Consider the following 27,950-nt stretch of genomic DNA (forward strand, 5'->3'; position numbering starts at 1 on the left):
TGCTCCTGGCTTGTATTCTCAGCTCCTGCTCTTCCTTCTGGCCTACATGAGGCAGAACTGCCATAGTAGCAAGAAAGGCAGGGGAAAGGAGGGTTAAGGGGGCAGGCAGTGATGTCAATTGTGGGAGTGTGGCCAGCCGACATCACTTCTGGGGCTCCTCCAAGTGTGATAAATCATTCTACGTTCAAAAGGTTGAAAGACTGTGGCAGAGATGTGCAGAACATCCTCGCAGAGAACATGAGCTGCAAGCAACATTCAAAAGGATGCTTAAGCTTCGCGGGATGCAACCTAGACGAGGGAGAGTCCGTTTTAAGCAGTGTTTCACACTCTTTTGACAGAAAGAGTGTGACATATATTCTGTTGGTCTGAAGCAGCAAAACAAAGTCTGGGTCCAGCGGCACCTTGAAGAACAACCCAAGTTTTATTCAAGGTATATCAGCTTCTGTGCGCATGCATGAGGAAGTATGCATACACATGGGAGTTCATGCCTCAAATAAGCTTTTGTTGGTTTATAGGTGCACGGGACTCCAATTTTGTTCTTTGGCGTCGGGACCTGGGTGCTTTCCAGAGCTCAGCCCTTGAGCCAGACAGAACACACACACATGGCCTTTGGGAGTTAACATGCTACTGGGATGGGTGTTTTCCCAAGGGTGACCCTTATACTGGGCCAGGGACCAGCAGGGCAGTGCCTGGGGAGAAAACAGAACAGGAGGAACTGGTTTGGAGAAGAGGGCTTGGGGCCTTTAGGACCGGATGGGCACCAAAGGGAGAAGTTGGCCTGTAAAGCTCCAGACTCCTCCCCAAGAGGGGTCCCTAAGACAGGGGTGGCCAAACTGTGGCTCTCCAGATGTCCATGGACTACAATTCCCTTGAAGACCAGGCAGGGGCTCATGGGAATCGTAGTCCATGGACATCTGGAGAGCCGCAGTTTGGCCACCCCACCCTAACAGGTAAGTAGAAGGTAACTTCCCTGCACCACAGTGCTATTCTGACAAGGTTCTTCATAGCTGGGAAAGTGGAACATGGTGGAACATTCCCGGTGGAACATCCCCAGTTCAAACCTCACCAGTACAATACGTGGATTGCAGTGCTGACCTACCTTACAGGGCTGCTGTAAAGGTTAACGAGGAACAAAGAGCCTGTACGAATCCACGTTTTGAACACGGAGTTGGGATCACGGAAATCTCTTACTCTGCTACGAAGCTCTTCGGCCAGTTGCACATCCTCCACGATGGAGATAAAATTATAAGGGGGATCCAACATATGAACCCACCCCATGTTCATGAACACGGTTGATTTCACACCTGAGAGAATGCCTCATCGACAGCAGCACTGGCTCTTCCCAGGCTTTAAAAACAATTTTATTTTAAAATTTCAACATCTGCTGCCTGATCAACTGGGGCGTCAAACCCAATTTGTTCAACTGCCTCTCGAAGAGAGAGCGGGTCACCCAGGTGCCGCTGGACTTAAATCTAACCGTTCTGTTGCACAATAACACGGCCACCCTCCAAAAAGTTCAACCACAGAAGATGATGCGCCTCTCAAAAGTCCTGCGAATTCGGCACGGCCAGGCCTGCGTGTATTCTCCCTCTCTTATCCTTGAAGGGGAATTAAGCAGACCCGTTTAAAACAACCAAGTAAGCACTTTTAATTTCCATTAAGCACATTTTAGTATCACAATGGAATGATGAGGAGAAAAAAAAACGTATATTAAAAAAAAAGAGTCTCTCTTTAACACCCCCCCCCCATGGACAGCAAGGGAGGTGTCAAGGCAATTTAAAAACCAACGAGGGGAGAAGGGGGGGGAGGCGGGAGGAATGACACGAAGGTGGGAAACATCCGAAGTAGTCTTTGGCCTCAATGTCTCATGATTGACGCCGGCCGTGGAAACACCTGCTGACGGACGACCGACCGCTGAAGGGTTGGGGGGAGATTAAGACAAGAACATCCAGCAGGAGGAACGGCCTGGCCTGCGATTGGCCTTACGATCCCCCCCCCCCCAAGGTAAAGGGAGCTGCCGACAGAACCAAGAAAGAGGTGTGGGGAGGACCAGGAAGGGGGGGTGTTGTGTGCACAGAGTGCGTGGCCCGCCTGCGAGAGGCTGTTTTCCTCGCGGGGACCAGAAACCGGCAGCCTCGGGAAGCGAAGCCGGCAGTGACGCGACAAGGACCGGTCTGCTCTCCACGCCAACCTCCGGGGGGGCTGAGTCCTTGTGCCGAAGACTATAGCTTCACGGTCCCCGGGGGCAGGCTGTCGTTGCAGAGCCGGTAGTAGCGGAAGTCGTTCACCAGGCGGTGCACGTTCTGGGTGAAGGATGGCAGGTCCTGGGCGGGGGGGAGGGGGGGCAGGAGGAAGACAAAGGAGAATGGAAATCAAAATGCCTCTTGCCATGGCACTTCCAGGGCGCTTCCCAGCACTGTGCTTCCCCCTTCCTCCCCTCACTTAGGAACAGAGAGGAACCCAAATCTCACCACTCGTGGAGGGAAAGGCAAAGTGTTTTGAGGGAGTGCCATTTTGGGGGGGAGCAGCAAATCCCCAAAATATGCCACAGGGCATAGTGTGGCATTTTGCACCAAGTGCTGTGAGCACACCAGAAGATGAGGCATGACCACGGCTGGCAAATAGAGACATATGGAAAGAGATGGTCCTTCAAGCACCCAGGCCCTTGACAAACTGGGACCCACGTATTTGGAGGACTGTCACCTTTCCGGTGTCCCTGTGCGCTGCCCATAAACACCCGGTGGCCAACAGTGGGCTATTCCACCATGCTGGGTGGCCTGTCTGACGTTAACCAGAGCCGGACCTTTTCTACTGCTGCTCTGTGGTAGGGGGCTCTCTAGAACAGTGAGAGCCCTGTTGGAACCAATGTTGTATGCTGCTTTGAACCACAGGGAAAAGCAGGATATAAAGGCTTTAATAAGCAGCACATTGCCGCCGCCATGCTCTTCCCTTCGGCACGATGCAGAACCGACGTGTCGCTCCCCCTGCCCCTCACCTACCCTGTCCATTTTGAAGTTCCTTCCGAGCACGCTTTTCTGGTTGGCATCGACCCCTTCGCAGCTGGCCAGGAACTCGGGGAGGAAGGCCGAGTAGAAGCTGTCAAAGTCCACCGAGGCCATGTTGTAGACGGCGATGCCGATGTCTTCCTGCAAGAGGTCATGTGACTTGTGGACCAGGACCTGGAGCAGCACGTTCACGAACTGGAACAGCATGGCCGTCCGGAAGATCTTCTGCAGGAGGAGGAGGAGAAAGGAACAGAGAGAGACAGAGAAAGAGAGAGAAGGAACAGGAGAAAAGAACGTATCTTCAGATCCACCTCCAAGGAAAAGCAACCCCGGGGAGAACTGAAAGGCCACTTCTTTGCAAACTAGGCCTGTGCCTCCGGAATCGCTACAGCCCAGCCTCCCTCCCGTTTCCCTCGAGCGGAGCACACGGATGTGCCCCTTTGCGCAGGCAGCCAGCATCCCACTCTCTTTGGCCTCGAGAGGGGTGCGGCGTTGGGTCCTCAACCCTCTAAGCAGGTGGCCGGTGGGCGGGGAAGAGACCCACCTTGTGGTACAGCTTCTGCTTTGTGTTCAGCGTCTCCAGATAAAACAGGTTTTGCTTGAACAGGTGGATATCGGGTTGCAGGAAGGACTGGCCAAAAGCCTACGGAACAGAAGGGCCTCTCAGGACGTGATCCAAAGACGGGGGAGCCGGGCCCCCCAACTCTACCCGGCCGGTTCAGAGTGCAGCGCAAAGGCCTCTGGGAGTGACCCCTGCCTCCTTGACCTGCCAGAGGGCCATGCATAAAACCACAGGCCAGACCTCTCGGGAGGTGGTCAACCATGGCTTGTGCCCTGCCTGCTGCCACCTTTTTGCCCGCCTGAACTCCCCAACGTTACTACACGGTGCTGCCCTTCAAGCAAGCACGTGTTACAAGGATGGCTCGAGATATGAGAGAACCTGTACTGTGACCTTAGTGGCAGTGGGCAGTCGAGAGGGATACAAGCACCCTGCCCCACAAAGGAACACGCGGAGAATGATAAAGAGATTGCCAGCTGGCCGAGAGTGGCGAAGGACGGGGGGAACTTGCCCGGGAGCAAAAGAGGGTCAGGAGGCAGCTGGAGCCTTTGGGCCGCTGACTTGTATTCTGCTTACAGATTAACAGGAGGACTAGCACTTGGGAAACAGTGTCACAGAGCGTAGGCCAACGAGGGGTTGGATGAGAGGACTGTCCCCCCCCTCCAATGCAAAACATTAACAGCCTCTTGGCAAAAGCTAGATAAAGGAGGGGCACTAGAGAGGGCAGTCCTATGCACAGCCACAGGGTGCTTCCAGTGACGCTCTGTGACCGCCAGTGATTTTGCACGGGCCAATATGCTCCGTTGTTTAGATGACCTTTCCCCAATCACTAGCTGGTAACAAATGGGCTATATGCACAGCTAGCAGGCTCCCTTGAGCCAAAAGGTGGCTTGCAATTCTCGCAACATGCGTGCCCGATCTGATGTGCTATGCTCACGCATGGAGTTGAAAGATGCAAATGCACTTTGTAAGCCCCCTCCTCCCCTTTTTGAGCAATCCTGAAGAATGCACGGAGCTCGTAAAGGATAATAAGAGTGATAATGGAACGTGCTGAAAATGTTATGAAATAAGTGCATTGTTTTATCATATGTGGTGGACCTGCTAGAAAGCCTGGAAATACTAGGTCGTGATTTATGATGAAATGCAACCGACTGAAAATAAAAATTCCAATGGACCCAAAACATAGGTTATTAAACAGTATTAAAATGTATAGTGAACGTGTTAGATATATGGTAACAGCAGACAGGATTTTTTTATGCGCACATCTCACAGAATGGGCAAATAAATTGCAGATTGGATGCAAAACAGACCAATATCAGATTTTTAATAGAAAAGAGTCCAATATTAGTGTTCGTATGGGACATTCTGTCAATGAAATATGTCATAACTCCAAGGAGTAAGTGACAGAAGATCGTATTATCTTGTTATGGATCCTGGAGGCCTGCTTTTGGGTCCTCCCACCTAAGGCATGCCACCCCTGGCAAATGGACTCACAGAATCATAGAATCATAGAGTTGGAAGGGGCCATACAGGCCATCTAGTCCAACCCCCTGCTCAACACAGGATCATAGAATCACAGAATCATAGAGTTGGAAGGGGCCATACAGGCCATCTAGTCCAACCCCCTGCTCAACACAGGATCATAGAATCACAGAATCATAGAGTTGGAAGGGGCCATACAGGCCATCTAGTCCAACCCCCTGCTCAATGCAGGATCAGCCCAAAGCATCCTAAAGCATCCAAGAAAAGTGTGTATCCAACCTTTGCTTGAAGACTGCCGGTGAGGGGAAGCTCACCACCTCCTTAGGCAGCCTATTCCACTGCTGAACTGTGGAATCTTCCTCCCTCCTCCTGCCAATACCTGCATGATGGCACTGAATTGTGGCTCATTGTCCATCTGCTCATCGGCTGCCCCTCGCTGGATGCTGGCCAGGACGCTGGACTTGAAGAAGTGCCGCCAGTTGTGGTGCAGGACCCGGAAGAGCAGCTCAAAGAGTTCCGCTTTCACATCTGGGGAGGATCGCTGCAGGGGGGACGGGGGGAAGGACACCTGTGTGTCAACACAACTGCCTCGCCTGAATGCCACCACTAGCACAGCCAAGGATAGCACAGAGCCAGTGTCTTGTGGAGAGAGGTCTGTTAAAGGGCAGAAACACTTAGGGGGTAATTCTGCCCTGGGCCCCTTTTAAGCACTGCCCTTCAAGGAAAGACCGCCCTCTTGCACAAATGGATCCTCCAACACGTAATTTTAATTCCACCTTCCAACATAGCAGTGGTCTTCAAGCCTCCAGAGCTTCAGCTGGGTCATACAAGCCCCCTTGACACTGGCCAAGGAAGACTCTTGCCAACCACCTCTTGCCTTGAAAGCCCCCTTGTTGGGGTCACCGTAAGCCAACTGTGACTTCATGGCACTTTCCATAGACACACCCCTTTCCACTTGGGGTGCAGGAGACTGAACCCGGGACCTTCTGCAAACCTAGTGGAGGTTTGACCACTGAAACTCATCGAGGGTTGCCAGCCTTCCCAGGGGAAATACCGTATGGGGGGAGAAACTGTCCTCGTTCTGTTGATGGGACTTCTGAGCAAAATTAGTGGCTCACAGAAGACTTCCCATGTTCCTTCTAGAGGGAACCATTAAGCATGAAGAGAAGTTCTTGTCTTCACAATCGGCTGCCACTCCGTTTTCAAGAGACCTTGCGCGCTGCGTGAATTTTTTGGGTTGCTTGCAATTATTACCAAACTGAAGAAGTTTCACTACGAAACTAGACGTTACCTGGGAATATGGTCTGATATAAAGATTCTGAAGACAAGAACTTCACCTTCATGCCTAATGTTTACCTCTAGTAGGAACACAGTAAGTCTTCTTTTAATGATAAGATTTCCTGAGCCACACGGTTTCTTCCCATGCTTGTAATCATTCTCCTGCATGTATCTCCACCCTGTTATCTTGATCTTCAAGCCTCTCAAGATGGGCCAGAAGACCTTCCAGAATGACAAGTGTTCTACAAACAGTGGCGATCACTTTCTCCTGGAGAAAAGGGCTACTTTATCACGCTACGCCACACTGAGGTCTGTCGGTTCCTCAAAGCCTGCTCCTCCACAGGCCCCACTTCCAAATGCCTAGGGTCTTCCCTACCTAGCGTTGGAAGCCCTGACCACAGCTGTGAAACCCCAAGCCTGAGAAGGCCAGAGACCACTGCTCTGCAAGTCTCCCGCCACGGCACCCACCGGAGCCCTCACCTCGGCCACGATGGGGTAGACCTGCTCCATGGAGAGCGTGATGATGCTGGGCAGGAAGGGCTTGAACACCTGGCCCGGCTCCTGGACCACCACTTGGAGGATCTTCAGGAACTTCTCCACCACTCGGCAGCCCGTGCTCCCGTCGTGGAGGATGCTCTCCGCCAGCTGCTCCCTAAAGGCAAAAGCCACACGTGTCCAAAGAAGAATCAAGGACCTTCCCCGGGAACGCTTAAGAGCCCTGCTAGGCTGGTTTGCAATCCATGAATGGGTAAGGCCAAGAGTCCTCACAGAAGGTGGGGGGGGGTGTATATTCACTAAGCATATATATTAAGGCGAGGTCCTTCTCCCACACCCAGGGCTCTGAGGGGCAGGCGAGGGCGGCTTACCGGGTGAACATGTTGAGGAAAGTCTGGATGACCTGCTCGGTGAAGGGCACGCCCATCTGCACCCGCAGCCCTTGGAAGAGGGTGAGGAAGAAGCTGAGCATCTTGTCCGTCACGTCTGAAAGGAGGAGGGAGAGCCGGACACGTTAGCAAGGCTGGAAAAGTCCCGCCGCTCCGTGTTGCCTAGGCTCACGGCAGCTGCAGTCCAGTGAATGGACAGGACAGAACTTTCAAGTGACAACCACAACACATCCTTTCTCGTGCAACCCTGGGAAGCTGGTTTTTTATACCCCACTTTTAACTGCCTGAAGTGGCTTACAAACACCTTTTTCCCTTCCTCTCCCCACAACAGACACCCGGTGAGGTAAGTGGGGCTGAGAGAGCTCTGAGAGAACTGTGACTGGCCCAAGGTCACCCAGCTGGCTGCCTGTGGAGGAGTGAAACCCGGCTGTCCAGAACAGAGGCCCCCGCTCTTCAATGCCGTGCCAAGCTGGCTCTCAACTAAAGTAGCAGACTTGCCGCTCTTAGCTGGAGCGGCAAGGGCAGCCCCTGCGGTTATACCTGACTGGTGAATGAAGGCGGGGAAGAGAGCTAGCGAGACCTGCACGGACTCCTGCAGCGACTGGTAACAGATCTGGCGCGACTTGGTCGCTTCTCCGGAGATGCTCTCGACAATGTCCTCCAGGACGCTCAGCGTCTGATGGATCACCACCTTGGCTGCGGGGTGGGGAAGAAACGGTGCCGTGATCATCACCCGTCCACACGGACCGATTAAGGCAGGGAAGGATGCAAAACAGCTAGGGGTCGATGGAAATTCGACACCAACAAACCCTCCGGCAGCAAGACTTACTGTCGTCCTGCTGCACCTTCCTCAGAGGCAAGATCGAGCTGGACTTCAGGCTGCGGTAGTTGCGGGTGAGGGCCGAGACCAGGCTGGCGTGGTTGGTGGAGCGGATGGGCCACTGCTGCTCGCTCTCGGGGAGGTTTGGCCACGGCAGGAGCAGGATGTTCGACAGGGCCCGGCACACCAGTATCTGAGCCTGCGGAACAGGGGACACCCGGAAAGTTAGAAGGATGAAGGTGTGCAGGGGGGAACTGGAAGAGGTCAAGGGGAGGCAATTTCCATCTTTGGAGATTTTTAAGCAGAGGCTGGAGAGCCATCTGACGGAAAGGCTTTTTCTGTGAAGGGGGTGGCAGGTGACAGTGGATGAGCGATAGGGCTGTGAGTGTCCTACACAGTGCAGGGGGTTGGACTAGATGACCCAGGACGTCCCTTCCAACTCTATGATTCTATGAGAGTTGTGGGAGCACACTAGCAGGAGATGGCTCCCTAGGGCTTGGGTCGATCCAGCGGGGTGGTTATCGGTGACTGGTGGCTCAACGGGAGCTGTGGGAGGGTTTTCTCAGGACTATCATCCCACCAGAGATCGGGTGATGAGCACCGAGAGGGCTTCAGTGCTGCTCTAATGGCAGTCACGCTTGCTACTGGGAGAAGGGCACGCTAACTGAACTAATCAGGGGGATCCTTCTACCCATTTTCAGATTTATTTCATTAGCAGAACAAGGAGGGTTTTGTCCCGACCTATGCAACAGTCCAAAGATGGGCAGGGAGAGCGCCAAAGAATAGATAAACACACCCACGGATGTCCTCCCTGCAGCCTCTGTCCTGAGTTCTAGCTTAGAGACATAACGGCCAGAAAAACGACCCCTCGCGCCCCTGACCTTTTCGGGAAGGCGCTGCGCGGAGCTGTCGGTGACCCGGTTGAACATCTTCTGGATGGCTGGGATGCCGATGAGGAACACGGGCCTCACGGTAGTGACCAGGGAGACCAGCAGGTGGCAGGCCGACAGAAGGAGCTTCTCCTGCACCTGGGGGCAGAAAGGATTTCAGACTGCGCCAGAGAAGGCAACTCGCCCTCAGAGCAGGGAAACGAGCTCTACCAAGTTAGAGTCTGCCAGCAGGGGTGGCCAAACAGTGGCTCTTCCTGGTGTCCTTGGACTATAATTCCCATGAGCCCTTGCCAGTACGCACTCACAGGGGCTCATGGGAATTGTAGTCCATAGGCATCTGGAGAGCCACCCCTGCTGCAGGTTTGCAGGAAAGGGTTCTAACCCTTAAACAGTGCTTTAAAAAAAAAAAATAAGAAGCTCAACAAAATTCCAAGTAGGAAAGAAACCTTCCACCTGGCAGAGCCCTCCCCAAAGGATCTTAACTCATCTGTTCGTCCCTAGGATGGGCACACGAGACGCCAGGCAGAAACTTGGTTTGTGAAGCCCAACACTGTTCCTTTGGCAGTAATGGAGACAGTCCACCCCCTTTACATTCACAGCAATGGATCTGTCCACCTGTCACCCCCCCCCCCAACTGCTGCACCAAGTCGCTCCGAGTGTGGGTTATCTTAGCATCTTCTGGAAGAGGAAGACCCCCCCCCCAAGTAGTCCTGTCGCTGCGCGCACCTTGGAGCTGATGAGCGGGGTGATCGCTTCCAGGGAGGTGGAGACGAGCGAGACGAACTGCTGCGGGTTCTGCCGGTGGACTTCGCCGTAGAACTGGGCTAGCCAGTGACAGTAGGCCTGCAGAGCGGCCAGCGATTGGGCATGCCTGGGGGGAACAGGAGTCTTCTGGGTAAGACAGAAGGAGGCGTCAAAAAGGCAAGGAGGGAGGGAACGTGGCGGGGAGAGAAAGCTTAGATTGACACACAAGTTGAATTTCAAGTGAGGACTCATTATCACTGGTCACTTTCCTCGACTGGCACAAACCGCCTCCCCTCTGTGCCTTGACATCCCTGGGATAAGGCCTTAATATACTCTTGCAATGAGTGAAAACCAGTTTCGTAGTAGACCCCGACCTGCTCCTTATGATTCGAACTCGGGTTCACTGGGCAGACCTTCCCGAGGCTGAATGCTGGGCTGGGGGCTTTCCCACTTACACGTCGATGAGGTCAGGCTTCAGCACGGATGGCACGGCAGTTTCGATGTTGTACAGCTTGATCTGGGACCCGTAGAGGGTGACCTTGACTAGCCTGCCGGAGAAGCAAGGGGGAGGGGGAGTCAGTGGCAAAGACGGAGGGGAACGAGGGAACGGCGGCTGCGATCCGAGCACCTTCGGCTGAGCCAGATCTTTTCCACTCACCCAGGTGCCAGCTACCACACAGAGTCACGGGGACGCAAGGGTCTTTCCTTGAGCTCGGCGGACTGGACTGAGCCAAAGTTGGCCTTCTATTGCTGAGCCAGCCCCCCCCCCCCGATACATTCGGACAGATCGCTCTGCCGTGGGAGGGCAAGAAAAGGAGCCTGATTTCTGCCCATTCATTACGGGCTGAGCTCAACATCCAATCTGGGCAATACAGGTCTACTCTACGGCCCAATTTCTCAGGTCTCCCTGGTTCCTCAAGCCCATCTTTGCATCTCTGCATGCCCCAGGCCCAGGCTCCCAGATGACACTATGCACATGACCCTGGGGAGGCGGGGAGGGAGACTGGTTTGGGCTAAAGACGGAAGCAGGGAAAGGCACAGGCCAGAGGCTCGTCCGATGCCCCGCACACACTCCCCCACCTACCTCTCCACAACCGTCAGGGCGTCCTGGAACCGGGCGGCAAACATGTCTCCGGTGAAGTACTCCGCCAGACGGCCTACAGCCTGGAGCAGGGAGCTGAGGTCTCGCAGGGAGCAGTGGAGACGCCGGCAGTCGTTCTCGGCACTAATATTCAGCCGGTGACCTGAGGAGAGTGCAAACAGAAGGAGGGAGTCCGGCGGAAACGACGCCCTGCTTCCACTGACAGGACCTCAAAGGCTCCCAGGCAAGGCTCGAACAAGCGTCTCTCTCCTCTCCGCACCAGCAGCTTCATCGAAATTTAAATACGACGCTTGCACGGGCTTCCCTAACCTTGTAACGCACTAAACGCTGGGGTGAGGAATCCAATTACGGGGCTCGCCTACCAGGAAATGGAGCATTCGCTGCAATTACGATACATGCTTCTGCTGGCTCAAGGTTCACAGTTCAGGCAACAGATGCAAGAGGAGGTGGCTAGGCTGGATTGTTTAAAAGCTGGACAGCCAGACCCGCTGTTAAAGGCCACATACATTGATGTTTCTCTCATCCTTGGGCTCATCACAGCCCTGATAGGGCTGTCCTGACCGAGCCGGAATATCAGGGCTCTCTCAGTCCCGGCAGAAAGGCAAGAAAGGACAAGCCCTCAGTGACAGTCAACGCTGCAGCAGGTGTGCATGCAGGGTGCCAGCCAACGGGAGACGACCTTACCTGTCCCCGACGTGATGACAAACTGCTGAAGTCCCAGATAGACATCCAAGTTCTCCTGCAGCACCGGAAACTGGGGAAGGGGGAGAAGAGACTGAGGAATACGGTCACAAGGGAGTTCAGAAGGGGTTTGGGATTCTGTCAAGCTTATGGGAGCTCAGTGTGCGTTTTCTGGAAATTTTGAGACGTGATTAAAACTCTCCTTATAAGCCAAGCTGGATCTGGTGTCTCATTTCCTTGGGATTTCGGCCAATTTTGGAGCTGATCCCTTAGAGCCCCACAAGCTTGCATAGGAACGGCAGCATGGTGGCCGAACCTCCAAAGCTTCATCCACCAGCAATGCCCCACAGAATGAGATTTTCTCGGAGACCCTGGGCTGGTCACGTCCTCTTGGCCGTACACACTCCACAGAGCTGTTGTGAGGGTAAACTAGATACGAAGAAAATCATGTAAGCTGCTCTCTCCTTGAAGGAAGGGTGAGATTTAAAAAATCCCCAAAACTAGGTCAATGGAGACCTTCAGGGATCCAGGCTGCACTAAGAATCAGGACTCTGCTAGATCAGATTGATCCCGATTGTAAAGCCAACCCATCCCCTGCTGGTAGCACTTAGAAGAACTTCAGATACCCTCCTCGAAACAGACAACGTCGCTAGATAAACTGCCTGGGGGCTGCCCCCTAGTGTTGGCATCACAGACCTCGAAAACGTTCGGCACTGGGACTGGGATCCAGCCTCCAAAGCTCGCTTACCAAGGTGGAGAAGGTGTGCGTTGGCAGAAGCTCCATCACTTTGGCTACCACCTCTAAACTCTGGCGCAAGTACCGCTGCCACTCTGTCTGCTGCTGCGGGAGAGAAATGTTGGGGGTCAGCTCATTTGCTCCTCCTTGGCCCCTTGAGAACAGTTTCATATGGGGGGGAGAGAGAATTTTGGACACTGTCTGGGCTCTTGAGTCCTACCTACTGCCCGGCACGTGGCAACCCAACTTCCCAAGTCTAAGGCACAGAGGATGCAGAAGCAGTCCCGCCCCCAGCCCAGATCAGCATCCATGTGACAAGTTCCTCCGAGGCCACAGTGGTCCAGTGCGCTGGGGTCCTGCCCCGATGTACGGTCCCGGTTCCCGAGGCCTAAATATTGGCTCTTACGTCGTCGTCCAGCGTCTCGTCGTCCAGTTCTTCTAGCTGGGCCTGGTTGTACCTGAACTGTATCCGATTCAGCACCTCCGTCAGCAGCAGAACCAGAGCGTCTTCGTACCTGGAGCAGAGCCGAAGCAGAGAGGAGCGGTCAGGGTGGGGGGCACTGGGGCTCGCAAGGGTCCTGGGACCCCGGGCTGAGCACCTCTTGCTCGTTCAGAACGCCTCCAACAGTTTTTTCATTCCTGGGTAAATGTTGCTGATAACTTTTGACCCTCGCCGTTGTCTGGAGAGCCAGTTTGGTGCAGTGGTTAGGAGTGTGGACTTCTAATCTGGCATGCCGGGTTCGATTCTGCACTCCCCCACATGCAGCCAGCTGGGTGACCTTGGGCTCGCCATGGCACTGATAAAACTGTTCTGACCGAGCAGGAATATCAGGGCTCTCTCAGCCTCACCCTCTTCACAGGGTGTCTGTTGTGGGGAGAGGAATGGGAAGGCGCCTGCCCAGACAGAGGCTAGCCATCATGCTGGCTTCCGCAGCCCGATCTGCAAGAGGAACTCTGCTGAATAAAAACAGGCTCGCCGTGCTGGGGGCAGGAAGTCGACAGCAGAGTTTCTGTGGTGTAACCACACTCCCAGCTATCCCCACCCCCCAGACACACACGTACGTAAAACGTGTGCCTGACAACTTCCGCTTCCTGTAGGGGCTGGAAAAAAAATGCTTCTCCAAAAAGGTATTCCCAGAAGTAACCATGTAAGCCTGCTCCTCTTGAGTAATGAGATCTAAGTCTGGTGCTCCCTTTTTGTCCCCAGGGCCACCCCAATACTCCAGGTGGGCACATCTGGAAGGGGGCTAACCCCAAACAGCCTCAGCACAAACCGGCTTCACTTACCTGTTGAGGACTGCTTCCTTGTCAGCCAGGCGGCTCTTGATCTTGCTGGTCAAGTAATCCAAGAAGAGCGACCAGATGTCTAGGCAGGAGAAGTAACCTTCGTGGGTAGGCTGGAGGAGAGAAGGCAGGACAGTCCAGCACGGTCACAACCAGAAAGGCAAGAGGGAAAGGACGGTCGGTCGCTTCCTGCCTCTCCTCGCACAATAAGGCAGACACGGATATCCTTTAAATCAGGGGTAGTCAAACTGCGGCCCTCCAGATGTCCATGGACTACAATTCCCAGGAGCCCTTGCCAGCATTCGCTGGCGAATGCTGGCAAGGGCTCCTGGGAATTGTAGTCCATGGACATCTGGAGGGCCGCAGTTTGACTACCCCTGTTTCAAATGTTCACCTAGTCCAGGGGTGGCCAAACTGTGGCTCTCCAGATGTCCAGGGACTACAATACCCATGAGTCCCTGCCAGCAGGGGCTCATGGGCATTGTAGTCCATGGACATCTGATGAGCCACAGTTTGGCCACGCCTGCCTAGTATCTCCCAACACGACCCCCACTCCAGCCCTGGTCTCAATCATCCCTTCCCTCCTACAGCTTGCAGATGCTCCCCTCAACGGCAGCCGAAAAGCTCAACCAATCAAAGGTGAACCCAAGTTTCGCTACCTGAGCCTGCTATGCTTGTCTCAACAAATGGTGCATACCTGTAATCCCTGGGAACAGGCAGGATGGAATCAGACTCCACTCTGTCCCCTATGCAGCATAAAGCAATCTAACGGATTTTTAATTTTAAAAAGTTTTTAACATGCGCAGCAGAAGAGCAACTCAGTTTATTTCATTTACTAATTAGAGGCCTGCTTTCGAACAGGAATACCGCAGACAGGCTTAACAGGGCTGCCTATGTACCGAGACGTCCATGCGCCCAAATCTAGGGGCCCGAAAAGAATTCTTCGAGCGCACTGTCTTTTAAAAACTGAAAAAGCCTCGCTCATTTGCTCTGTGGTTTTCACGAGGACAAATCGAGGCAGACGAGATCTGATCTGGCCATGTTCCTAGGCATCACAGCCAATCTGCCGGGGGCTTGCAGAAATGTAGAGGGGAGAAAATGTAGTTTTTAATCAAGCAAGAGGGATTGTTTGTTGTGTAGAACCTCTGTGCCAGCAGGAGGCCGTCCTACCGATGCTGCAATTCTTGCACAGTCCGGTGCCGGGAAATGAGCCGGACGAAACGGACGGGGTGCCGTGACGCGGTACCTGATGAAAGGTGTACTTGAACAGGAGGGCCAGGAATTGGACCACAGGAAACTGGGAGTAGGACTCGATCCGCCGCAAGTGGACGCTCACAAAGAGGCGCAGGAAATCGGTAAACTTCTCTATGAAACTACAGGAGGGTAAGAAGAAGAGGAGAGGGGGAGAGGGAGACCCAATTAAGGCAACCAGGGATTGGCATAGAAATATTGCAAGTCACTTGTTTTTCAAGCCAACGGTTGAAATTAAAGCCCCACCACAATTACCTACATGGCCGGTAACCCTTCCTTCCATTAACACCTGAAACATAGCAGAAAAAAAGACAGCCGCGTCAACAGCAACTTCAGCCTGGTCACAGCATCCAAACCACAGAGCTGCTGCTAAGCAGCTCCCCTCAGGGCTTCGTACAGCTTGCCTGCTCTCCGACCCCCCTCCCCAACCCCCACGAGCTCCCAGCGAGGCTCCAGAGCTTCCCAAGGCCAAGGAAGAATGGCTCAGATGCTTTGGCCCAGATTTCCTTTGTCCTGAGTCTGAAGGGGGGGAGGAAGAGTCAGAAACACAGGGGTGCATGAGCCATGTGCAGCTTTGTTTTTAAAAAAAGAAGTTGAAATCTCATGGGTATCTGCAAATTTTGGATGTAGGCCAGAGGTTCGAGCAGACAGGACAGACAATCAAGACCACCCACCCACTAGACTGCCCCCCCCCGACTTAATTGGTTTTTGTTTTTAAGAGAACACACAGGTTCTGAGGCCTGGTTCTCGAAGAACAAGTCCAAAGCACTCATACATATTTGGCTTCATTCAGATGCACCTGTCCTGGTCATATGAGCTCGGCTTCTCAGCGACAGGACTCATCTCCTTCACAGGAGTCTCACAAAAGTCTCACTGGGGCTTTCCACAGCGGAAAAAATAAATCAGCGAAGCAGCCTGCCTCGGGTGACTCGCATTGTCACCAAAGAGCTCAAGTAATAAACGGTGGAAAGTGGAAACTGATTGTGGAACACCTTCTTGCAGACCGGCAGTCCCACACCGAAGCTGGCTCAAATATCCAAAAACTTTCCCGAACAATTAAAAAAAAAATCCCCACGTCTTCTTAGAACAGGGGTGGCCAAGCTGTGGCTCTCCAGACACCCTCAGGCTGTAATTACCCATGAGCCCCTGCCAGCATGCACTGGTTCATGGTAACTGTAGTCCACAGACATCTGGATAGCCATCGTTTGGCCACGCCTGTTATGACAGCCCATGATGACCACTGGTGATTTTTTTCCTTTCATTACCTAGTTTTCCTCTAAAAAAAAGGGAGGAAGGAGAAAGAGAAAGAGAGAAAGAGGAGATGGCTAATCGAAAGAACCCTCCTCCTTTACCTCACTGGGTCTTTTCAGCTGCTTTCAATGGCAGCTGAACGCAGGCAAACTCAGATCTTGTACCAACTCAGATGTAATGAACGGGGGTGGTGGGGCACACACAACACAACACAACCCTCTGGAAGAACGGGAAGGGGGTGACAAAATATCAGCCTCCCACAGCCAACTTACCTGGTGTCATCTACCTACCCCTGTTGCTCCGTCCCAGGGACTCTTCAAAAGCCAAGGGGATTAGACCCGCCCACGCACAATAACCAATCAGTCAGCAGAGCGCCCCAAGAGCCCTCCCCCTTGGCTAGCCCCTCCCCTTACGTCTCGTCCAGTTCCTCCAGGCGGCTCTTCACCGTGTGGGCGTTGTTCTCCTTGGTGATCTTCTGCAGGAGGTAGAAGGTCTGCTGGAACATCCGCAGCAGGTACTCCTCGAACTCCACCGGCACGCAGTTCTTGGACATCAGCTCGTTGATGCACGCCATGGCCAGCACGCCCAGCCGGCCCCGCTCGGGCCCCAGGGCCGAGGTCTGGCTGCTGCCGTTGAGGGAGGGCAGCTTGCGGGCCCGGGTGTCGCAGCCGAAGCGGGCAAAGTGGAAGATGGTGGTGAGGAGGGAGGGGGTGATGCTGGCCGAGAGGGGGATCCAGCTGAAGAGGTGGGCCAGGCACTCCAGGGCCAGGGAGCAGACGCTCTCGCTGTCCGCGTCCAGGACGGGGATTGGCTGGTTCAGCAGTTTGGCCGTGCTGGGGCTCTGCAGCAGGCTACTGAGGAGGTCCCCTGGGAAAGGAAACAAATCAGGCACAGGGCTCAAATCATTCCGGCACAGTTCTGCCTTTCTGGGAGCAAAGCTTGGTAGAGGGCATTCACCACCCAAGGCACACAGAACTGGGGTTGTTGAATAATGATCACTACCTTTCAAATGGGGTTTGGTTATTATGGCAATCTTTACAACCACCTGGTTAAGGTAGGAGCGTGTTCAACACCACGGAATCACAGATGGACAGGGAAGAAGAGGGTTGGCATTTCGAACCGGAATGTCAGCTAAACCTGAACTTGGGAGTCCCCAAGCCCGGGAACCACAGCAGTGCGGCTTCTTCCCGAGCCACCGGTGTGGTGTTAAACAGCACCCACCCACACAGGGGAGCCGGCAGAGGCACCCCTCTGGAAGCTGGAGTCACTAGGAATACTATGGCAGGGATTGGCCGCAGCAGTTGCTTCGTAACAACAGCCCTGTGCCTTAAGTCCTCAGATCTGTCATGTATCACTAGCGGGGAAACATGAGGTTGTCAAATAAAGGCCTTACCACTTTCTCCCGATGTCGGGGATGGTGGTGGCGTGGCAGCAGTAACACTGTACTTGTCCCAGATGCTCTCCAAGATTCCTGTCCCGAAAGAAGCACAAAAGCCATGGGTTTTGCAGGCCACCTCCGGTGCCCTGCCAGAATAACCAGCTAGGTTTATACCGGTGCGCCCCTCTCCCAGTGGAGACGCCCGTCCGTGTGAGGAGCCGACCGCCAGTTCAGTGTGCCAAAGGGGACAGTGTTCGGGGCAAGACTGGCAGAGGAACGCCGAACTGAGCAGTTTTCACCCTACCCCTTCTTGAAGGAGAGTCCGTGGGGTAAGTGAGCCGGATAAAGAAGCCCCAAATCCTCCCCGTGAGATTCTTGGCTAAGGAGGAATGTGAACTCCCAGCTCCCTGACCTCGGCCCATTAAACCAGATTGGTCATAAGAGACTGGGATAGAACAATTTGGGCATTAAATGTGGCAGTGATGGCACCCTTGGGCTATGTGCGACAGCCTGTGAAGAAACACTCCAGGGAACTGCTGCTCATGTCCTCTGTGGGGAAAGACAGGGATTCTTTCTCCCCCCCCTCACCTGTCAGCAAGCCGAGGACCGTCTGGACCTGATCCAGGAGCAACTTCCGCAGTTCTTCCTTCCGGGCAATGCTGAGGTCCTCCCGAGGGCAGGCCAGCTCTTCCGACGTCGTCTTCAGCATGATCAACCCGAGCGGGGTGGTGACGGGGGACTGGATCAACTGCAAAAGGGCAAGGGAGCCTGAGGAGGGGTTTTACCTTCTGGGAGGTTAACGACTCGGAGAAAGTGACGAAATGGAAAGGGACCAATCTCTGGAGTCTGGGCACAGCCGAGGCCGAGAGATTTTCTAAATGCGGAGGAAGGACGGTGACACATTCAGAACTGTCAAAAGGGAGAGGTTTAGCCTGCATCTTGAAGGACCAGGAAGGATGGAGGCGCCAGAGATTTCAGGTAATTCCTGCCGGGTGACAGGCAGTCTGTTCAGGACGCAGGATCTGGAGACCACGCAAAGGAGCTGCCTAAGGGCATCAGATGCCGACAAAGGCGTTGGCATGTTCCCCAAACAAGGAGACATTAGAGACAGAAATCCATCTTTGTGTCAGACAAAGCCATGTGCAGTACAACTGCTGGAGTCAAAAATATTAACTCCCTTCTATGTCATAGCAGTCAGAGCACGAGACCTGGGCTGGGAAGTCCTGGGTTCAAATTCTCACTTGGGCCACAAAGTTTCCCAGGGGATTGAGGACCAGTTTTTCACTCCCAGCCTAACCCAGTTCACAAGGTTGGGGTTCCCTCCTACATGACAGTTGCTCCACCCAGGTATGCTGCCCAAAGTCATGGCCAGCTCAACTTCGCCCTTGCCAAAAGCAGCTGAAGGCAGATTACAAGAAAAGCAGCCACCTTTGCCCAGAGCCCGTTAAAGCCAGCCACAAGCCAGTGGCACACACCGAAACACAGTTCAAACAATAAGGTGATTTCAAAAGTTCCACCTGGGCTCTCTCTTAGGGTTTTTTTTGATCATTCAAAATACCAATCCACTATCTTTAAGGGGGCGTCCTTTGAGATTACAGACCCCAGTGTGCTATAACGGTCATTGCCCACCCAGGAAATGGGAGGTTCGGACGCAAAGCCTGGATGACCCCGGGCTGATCACACACTCACAGCCAAACTGGTGGGAGGTCAAACGGAGGAGGGAAGAAGACCAATGTCCCATGGTGAAGAAAAGCAGAGTACAAACGAACCAGACCAACTACACAGGCAGCTTTCCACAAGACCTATGTTCTGGCTTAGTTCAGCAATGAAACGCACCAGATCCCCGACAGATGAGGTGGCCCCCTTCACATTTAGAGGAGGAGAACTAGCTCAGCCTTCAGCCGCGCCGTTCCTCGGGCCCACCGTACCTGCAAGATGTTGGTGAAGAAGTCGTGGTAGAACATGGGCCAGTCTTGCCGCCCGATGTCCACGATGACCTTGCAAAGCTTGTTCCGGATGAAGTAAGGCAGCGTCTTGTGGTGAGCCAGCAGGAGCTTGGGCAGGCAGCTGCGGATCTCCATCTTGTCCTGCGACGGCACCCCGAGCCACATCTTGTTGATCAAGTTCTGAAAGCGGAAAGACAATCTCCAGTCCGGCCAATCCATTCAGCCGAGGTCATTATATTAAATGGTTAATGCTTTAAATGTTTAAGAACACTGATGCAATTTACTGAGTTTTAATTTTTGGAGTGTAGCGTTCCTCGTATGGTACTGGAACATGCGCCTTGATCTGTGCAGTGAACTGCCTGTGAACCACACAGAGCTGCTTCTGTCCACCGAGCCTGCGGCATTTAAATGCTCAAGACAATGGCTGACCCATGTGCCTGCTTCTCCCCAAGGACAGCGCAACTCCAAAGCGCATTGCCCACGAAGCAGCAAGGGTTTACTAGACTAGGACTACAAGGGTATGGAAGCTTTGATCGTTCTGCCGGGAGCGGGAATTTATCCCGGCCAAGGGCACCTGGAAGCACCTCGGCACTGAACGGACCTGGCGACACGTCAGCCTGGCCTGAAATCTCACCTCGAACACCGTCAGGCTGTACATCATGACGTAGTCGTTCCTCGTGCTCGACAGGAAATAGATGCAGAACCTCCAGGCGCCAATTTGCTGGGCAAAGTTATTCAGAAGCTCCTCTGGAGGAAAGACAGTTGCAAAAGAGGTGTGCTAACTGAGACAGTGAGCAGAGGGACCGCACTGTCCAGATTGGCTTCCCCAGGCAACCAGGTCCCAAGCCAAAGTCGCTGGGGGTGTGTGTGCCTCTGTCTCTCTCTCTTTATCTCTGTCTCTCAATAAATTGGATTCTATTCTATTGTTATGCTGACCGGCTCCCATCTCCCCAAATGGCCAGTGATGGGCCTGGAGGGATTGGAGGATGGTCATAAAACTCCTTGCTGGCTGAGGCTTGTTGCACATGGTAGCGACTGGAGTCCAGAGAGGTAAGCGCTCTCATTTTAACTTAATTGCATTAGGGGGGTGGTGAGGGGCAACAGAGCACACTAAAGACCCAGGGGCCCTTCCCACCACCAGCCTGCACTCGGTGCAATTTGAAAAACACTCCCAAAGTCGGGTAAACTTCCGTTACCGCTGTAAATTGCTACACAGAGGCCGAATTTGCGAGGTTATGCCTTTTAATGTCAAAACAATTATAGGTGCACAGGCGGCAAATTAATCAGGCCCCTGTGCATGCAGCAGGGGAGTAGGGAAGCAGATGCTCTGATTGCCTGTCAGGGTCTAGGTGTGCAAAAAAAAAAAAAAGTATATAATATGTAATTGTAACACTAAATAGTGAAAATCTGTTTCTGGTCCTTTGTGCACATGACTGGCCAGAGGCACAAAAGAAGATGAGCTGCTTGATTATACCCCACTTTTTGCCAAAGCGGTTTATAATCAACATTCGCTTCTTCTCCCCACAACGGACGCCCTGGGAAGGAGGTGGGGCATCAAACCCAGTTCTCCAGAGGAGAGTCTGACTCTTTTCCCCACAACACCGCTGTGGCTCCCGAAAGTCGGCGTGCTTACCGATCTCGCGCTTCCTTTCATTTGTCGTGCCGTTGTGGAAAAACTCGGTCATCAGACTCTCCAGAGCGCGTAACGAGGCCTCTTCCGAAGCCTGCCGAAAAGGTTTGGGGGAACGGGTGAAAATGGTGCATTTTGCTAATCTTGCACTGGCTGCTCCCAGCCTGAACCGGCCCTGGGGACCTCTGATCTCTTCCATGCTTTCGGGACCTTCCCTGCTGGTTTTCTTCCTCCTCAGCCTCGGCCAGAACGGTCCCCAAACCCGACCAAAGGATAGAGCACAACCCAGGGTGGTGAGCACAAATCTCGGCTGCTCGCCGAGCATGGAAACCCGCAGGCAAAGTACCCATGACCCTATTTAGTCAGAAAGAGCTGGTTAAACCATCTAAGCCCGGGGTAGTCAAACTGCGGCCCTCCAGATGTCCATGGACTACAATTCCCAGGAGCCCCTGCCAGCAAATGCTGGCAGGGGCTTCTGGGAATTGTAGTCCATGGACATCTGGAGGGCCGCAGTTTGACTACCCCTGATCTAAGCCTAGACGAGGTATCTGAATCAGGACTGCGTGTGTCCAGACACAGGGGAGAAGGGAGCGACTTTCACACACAAAGGCGGAAAAGAGGGAGGGCCTGCCGAAACTTGGACCGACTCATTCAACGAATGGCCGCAAGCGAAACACGATAGCCGAAGTACTGGAAAGAACAGACACAATCTTTCAACAGACCGGCACCTAAGTCTCACTGTGGTTGGTTTTCCGGACTACATGGGTTATCTTCTTTCCACCATAAGCAAGGAAGGGGTGATCGGATTCCTGTGCAACGCATCGTCCAAAAGCACAAAGAGGAGCCTCTGCCTCAAACTGATTCGCTATTCTGGTTTAAAACAAACCTCCTTATAATGGGGGGGGGGGGGGGCGGGACGCACATATATCCTTAACTTGCATCGCCACCTTCGCCCTTCCAAGCTGAACGCCAAAATTCTCACGAGCCGAACGGAATTAAGGCTGGCTTAGGAAATGCAGTCTGTAACTTAGCAACAGAATCCTGCATTTCCACCTTCCTCCATCCTCTTCAGTCTTAAAATAGAAGGCATATCCCATAAAGACAGCCTCTTGCCGAAGAGCGTGAATGACACAGAATGGAAGCCTCTCGAATAGTGGGGCTCCCGATCCTTAATATTTTCCACCTTGCCCCCCTTTTAACAGAGGGTCAGTTGAAATGTGGGAGAAACTCTCCATCCTATTCAGCCTGGAGAAAAGGAGGTTGAGAGGGGACATGAGAGCCCTGTTTAAGTATTTGAAAGGTTGTCACTTGGAGGAGGGCAGGATGCTGTTTCTGCTGGCTGCAGAGGAGAGGACACGCAGTAATGGGTTTAAACTTCAAGTCCAACGATATAGGCTAGATATCAGGAAAAAAAATTTCACAGTCAGAGTAGTTCAGCAGTGGAATAGGCTGCCTAAGGAGGTGGTGAGCTCCCCCTCACTGGCAGTCTTCAAGCAAAGGTTGGAGACACACTTTTCTTGGATGCTTTAGGATGCTTAGGGCTGATCCTGCGTTGAGCAGGGGGTTGGACTAGATGGCTTGTATGGCCCCTTCCAACTCTAGGATTCTATGATTCTATTATTCTATTTTTTAAAACTGCCTTTATTAAAGCAAACCCAGGCTCATCACAGTCAGAGTAGTCCAGCAGTGGAAGGGGCTGCCTAAGGAGGTGGGGACCTCCCCCTCACTGGTGGTCCTCAAACAGCAACTGGACAGAGGCTTCTCCTGGATGCTCTGGGCCGATCCTGCATTGGGCAGGGGGTGGGTCTCGATGGCCTGCGTGGCCCCTTCCAACGCTACGCTGCTACGATTCTAGGAGGAAAACGAAAAACAAGCACTTTTTAAAAGTTCCTTTTAAATATCCCAGCGTCGATTGCCACGGATGGACGCATCGGAATGCTTTGCACCGTTTTAAGACCTCTCCCCAAAGGTGTATACAAGGGCAATGCCATCACAGGGACTAAATAGAACCCCCTTGGCCAAAAGCAGAATATCTGTGAATACCAAAGGGGTGCCACAACAAAAGGGGGCGACATTAGTCTCCGTGCCCCTTTCCAGGAGCGTGCGTACACGTGCATGTAATAAACTACTGGGCTAAACGGCCTGTTACTTTGACCCAATCAGGATGCTCCGACACAGCTGCCCGTCACCATGAGATTTCGCAAATGGCTGAAAAGTTCAGAAGCCCCCATCAGCCTGTGCCTAATTTATCTTCCAGATCCGTATAGGAAAAAAACCACGATTAAGAGGATAATGTAGCCGATCTGAATAAGCTAATCATTTACAGCCTAGCCCAAACACGGTCACCAGCCCCACACCAACCACGCCCAGCTCCGGAAAGAACTTCTACTGTAGTTTGCGGCTCACGTGGTATTTTGTCCATCGGGGGCTCCCTGTTATGTGATAAAGACACCAGCTTTCCAGATCTAGCCTCTCCCTGCTCCCTGTGAGACTGCTTCTGAGAGGAATAAATTCCTCGACTCTTTAATGGCTGAGAAAACAGCTGTGACCCCAAAAATGAGAGAACTCTGAACAAATTATCCGTGGTATTTACCTGCTAAAACTTAGTCATGGACACGGGAGGCAAAAGGGAACTGGGGAGATGCAGAATGTAATATTGGAACGTTAATGTTTTGCCCGAAAGCACATATGGAATGTCCCGGGTTCGGTCCTTGGCATCTCCAGTTCAAAGCATCAAGCATCAGGCTGCAGGGGCAGGACTGACCTGGATGGACCCAGGGTCTGAATCTGCATAAGACAGCTTCATGCCTTCCTGGGTGTGTGATGAAGAGTACATGGCAGGTAATAGAAAGGGCCAGAGCGTTCCAGGGCTTCAGTGCCACCACTGAGAAGGCCCTCTCCCACACTGCCACCTGTTTGACCTCCGAAGGCGGGAGCCCCCAAAGCAGGGCCCTGGAAGATGACTGAGCTATATTGTGGGGGGTCAGGCAAGCTTTGCTAGGCTACTAGGCTGGCCCCAGCAGCTCCAGAGTGAGAGGGGGAGATGTGCCCAGCTGTGGCAAGTGACGGTCCTAACCTGCATGCATATAACCCCTAGAAAACTACACAAGGGAGCCGATCAGGACCCAGGCCGTGGCCACATCATTTCTGCCTCTTCGAGTCATGCTATGCTCTGTTTTGCCTTGGAAGCATCAGGGATGGCAAAAGCCCTTTAGCAGCCGGAAGCGGCAAGCAAATTCAACCAAAAAAGCTCTCTAGCACAGGGATTACAAACAAGGGGTCCACAGGAGCTCTGAAGGGGCATGGTATTGAGCAGGAGTAGTAAAGGCAGGGGAAGGGAGAAAAAGGAGGGCAAGGGGTGCAGGTAGTGATGTCACTTCTGGGGGCGTGGCAGGGAGTGTGGCCAGCTGACATCACTTCTGGGGCTTGCCGAAGCCTGAAAAATTATTTCAGGGGCTCATCCACGGTCCAGAGGCTGGTCTAGCATTTGGTAACAAAACATGTTTATCGTACAACTCTGCCAAAGAATGCAGAACAGAAAACAACTGCATGGAGGGTTATATTAAATGACCTTTTTCGGCATGTGTGTGGGGGGGGGGACCACTAGAATGTTGAAACATTTGGAATTAGGGAAGAAACTGAACTGGTCAACGCCACCAGGCACGTCACTGTGAGATTAGAACTTCGGAGAAGAGCTCCCTTGTTCTGCACACAAACCGAATGTGCAAGCAGTCTGAGTTGCATGTTTACCTACCTCTCCCTACATGCGTTTCTTCAGAAACTGCATCCCCTGGCTACTTCCCTAAAGTCATCTGTCGTAATCGGACCAAGAGCAGGGAGCAGACGACGAGGCAAAAGGCCTGCCTGAGACCAATGTCACGACTACCTCTGCCCACCCATGCTCAGGGAAAAGTCCCAACCCTGTAAGTGCGATTATCTCTGCACCCCTGGGTGCTCGTGTGGAAGGACAACTGAGCTGGAAACCTGGAAGCCATCTCTTTATGTCTTGGCCATGTCCTGACGCCCGGACTGTGGGAGAAATAATTCTGCAATGATTACTGAGATCAAGAGGGAGAGAGAGGGACAGTGGGACAGCAACCTAAAAGATTAATCCACTGCCTGGAAACAGATAGAGCAGGCTGTTCTGGCCCCCTTCCTCCAAATATCAACAGGCTCTTCAAACCATTCACCTTCCCCTAATCCCTGTAAGCTTTGTAGAGCTACAAGACAACAGGACAGAAAGCGCCAACAATGCAAGCTAGGAGAACAGCATCTAATCCAGAATTACATAGAGCAGGGGTTGCCAAGCTGTAGCTCTCCAGTTGTCCATGGACTACAATACCCATGAGCCCCTGACTGCTGGTGGAGAGCTGGTGTGGGCATGCTCTTTGACACAGCATCAGGTTCTTTGTGGCTATCAAGAGCCAGAAGCGTCCTGAATATGTCAGATAGATTGTGGGGCTGTACAAAATGTTGTTCACCCATTACCACCTCTCAGCAAGTGCCAGTGTGTCCTAAAAGAAGCCTTTCTCCATCTGATTCTTCTCCTCCGAGAGGCTTTCTCTCCAGCAGGGCACGGAATCCTTTGGGGGTGCTTCTATGGGGCAACCGCCAGGCCTGTCTGAACTGAAAGCATCACTAAAAGAAAAACTGCCCTTGCAAGAAAAAAAACCAACAGACCTTAAAGGGAAAGCTACTGTGGATGCTACCGCAGAAAGAGGGCAAAAGATTGCGTCGGAAGGACAATGTTACAGTAGCGCAGCCAGGAAGCAACTGGGTACCTGCCTCCTCCACAGCACTCCGACAACCACATCTGTTAGCGCATCGCTGTGCCTGCTTTTCAAAGGCGGGGATTGATATCAACAAGCACTTTGAATGGAGAGGTGGGCGGGAGAAGTCATGGTGGAGCACAGCAAACTAAAATGGCAGCCTGCTTTTTGATTTTGCGGCTGTCCCCAAGTCTGCCAACTACGCAGCCTCCCCCAGCACACGGCAACTGGGAAATGCTTCATCTTCGGCGCCGCCGTTCACAGTGGCTGTTACATAAATGGGGGTGGGGAGGTGGCTTCCCAAATCTCCAGCTTTTGATGCTGTTTTTGGGAGGGGGGGTCAATGGTGGATTGAACCGCCAGTCCTGCACAGGCCTGTGCAAAACCTTCGTGTATCAGCATGAGATTTCGAACAGCGGCTGCTGTCTTCTGGCTGAACTAGCTGCAGACGTTTGCGATTTCAGACCTGAGAAAACACCCACCCCTGCACACACACACCCCTTCTGTCCAAGTGAAAAAGTACACAATACACGGATGTATTGTGGCAATGTAGTTCTGCTGGAGAGGATTGGGGACTGCAGTTCATACTGTCTGTCGATTTAAGTCGGAACCGACAATGTAATTTTTGCATCACTTAAACACATCGTAATAATCCTTACAGCCTCCCTTTTGTTTCAGATTTCTGCAATCCATGTCCTACTGTACTCTTGACCGGATGTGCCACCCTGATACATAATTCGCCTTGAGCGCCAGTTTAAACGTAAAGCCCAAGTCGTTACTCTGCTAACATTGCAAGGTTGCAGTACCTTTGCACACCTGTCAGCCTCCCAAAGGCCCAGGCCTGCTAAGGAGGGACTCCAAAGCTATCGACACTCTCCCAATTGCCTCCTGCCTCAGTTCTGCCAGGAAATCTGGCCTCCATTCATTCTTCCACAGAGCTATCCCTCAGCAAGGAGCTGGGCAGCTCTCTGGGTCCCGGAAGGCAGGTACCAACGCTCCCCCTGACGGCTCTATATGAAACATCCTGCCGTGAGGATGGCCAGCCACCTCTGACGTCAGCACACCAGGAAGAAAAGCGAACATCCTTAGCCACACATGCCCTTCCGGACCACATTACAAATCTCTCCGGCCACAGCTTTTCTTAAATAGGGAGACAGCCCTTAACTGCAGGGTCACACCAATCATCGCACACTGGCCAGGCTCTGAAGTGACTGAGCATCCTTGCAAGCCACCAAAGGCATCTGCTCTTCAGAGCTTGCACTACACCGTGAGGACCAAATGCATAAACTTCATATCCCACAGCTCAGACATCCTGAATTAGTTTATCAGCCTTAGACCACTTCCCTGAGCTGCTCTAATCAGCATAGGGGGGGGGGTGTTCACACCACCAGCCGACTTTACAGAACTAGCAGAGGGATGGAGACGGGGAATAAGAACAGGCCACCCTCCCGAACGCTCAGACTGAACCACACATAATAAAAGCTAAATATTAAAGATGCGCCCACTTAGCCAAACCCACCCACCCTTCCAATCGTACAGTATAAATCCCCCTTATGAAACTTACCATAGCAGCTTCTGGAGGCTTCCAGGGTTAATTTGGCTCTTGGCGTTTGGCTTTCTCACCCCCCCTCTCCCCACCCTCCTGTCACCTCATGCCATGGTCAAGTGTGTCATTTCCTACCAGGCCCTATTTCTCCCATCGGGGTAAAATATATATATATATATATTATAATATTGTATATATTTAAAAACTCCCCTCCTGGTACTCTGCTCTCCCTCTCTCAAGAGGAGAAGGATGCTAACGCCCCCTCGCTCGCCAGGAACCCATGAGCACCCTTACAGGGTGCTCCAAACCCACCTCCACCCTCCCTCCCCTGCAGAAGGGAAATTCGGGCTTCAACCCCCCTAAAAAAAAGCTGGATGCAAAATGGGCTGAAGAGGAGGCAAAACGAGGCTCCTTCTTCGGGAGTGGGGGTGGGGATCCTCTCTAGATGTGCTGAGTTCGAGTCCTCCCACTGGGGATCAATGGCCCGCCTGCCTGCCTGGTCCGCCGTGGGGGTCACGAAGGCCGCTCCCCTCTCGCTGCCCCGCCAGGCCCTCGCCCTCTCGCTTCCTCTAGCCTCCTTCCGCCCCGGCTTAGGGGGGAGGGGGGGAAAGGGGGGAGTTTAAAAAAAAACCGCCGCTGCCCCGCCCACAACCGTCAACCGCCCCGCCCCGGCCGCCGCTCCCTTCCCCTTCCGGCTTGTCCCGCAAACACCGG

At 53.1% G+C, this 27,950-nt stretch overlaps 1 protein-coding gene across 2 annotated transcripts; it reads right to left on the minus strand.

Moving 5' to 3' along the window:
* Window positions 1-1,623: 1,623 nt before the first annotated feature.
* On the minus strand, window positions 1,624-27,876 carry XPO6 (exportin 6). 2 transcript variants are annotated; one of them, XM_077316299.1, is made up of 24 exons: window positions 27,255-27,876; window positions 20,925-21,015; window positions 19,926-20,038; window positions 19,274-19,471; window positions 17,934-18,093; window positions 17,361-17,438; window positions 16,381-16,834; window positions 14,712-14,838; window positions 13,469-13,578; window positions 12,588-12,696; window positions 12,194-12,283; window positions 11,449-11,518; window positions 10,747-10,906; window positions 10,118-10,210; window positions 9,645-9,789; window positions 8,910-9,056; window positions 8,038-8,227; window positions 7,749-7,904; window positions 7,191-7,305; window positions 6,805-6,976; window positions 5,426-5,587; window positions 3,550-3,648; window positions 3,000-3,230; window positions 1,624-2,324 (listed from the first exon to the last, which is right to left on the minus strand). In XM_077316299.1, the coding sequence occupies exons 1-24, from the start codon at window positions 27,255-27,257 to the stop codon at window positions 2,223-2,225; spliced, it is 3,375 nt and encodes a 1,124-aa protein (XP_077172414.1). In that variant the 5' UTR covers window positions 27,258-27,876; the 3' UTR covers window positions 1,624-2,222. The 2 variants fall into 2 exon arrangements, with proteins under 2 accessions (XP_077172414.1, XP_077172413.1); XM_077316298.1 differs by having other exon boundaries at window positions 12,194-12,286; window positions 27,255-27,875.
* Between the last annotated feature and the right edge of the window lie 74 nt (window positions 27,877-27,950).

This window comes from Paroedura picta, chromosome 17 (genome assembly GCF_049243985.1).
Source record: "Paroedura picta isolate Pp20150507F chromosome 17, Ppicta_v3.0, whole genome shotgun sequence".
Classification (NCBI taxonomy): Eukaryota; Metazoa; Chordata; class Lepidosauria; order Squamata; family Gekkonidae; genus Paroedura; species Paroedura picta.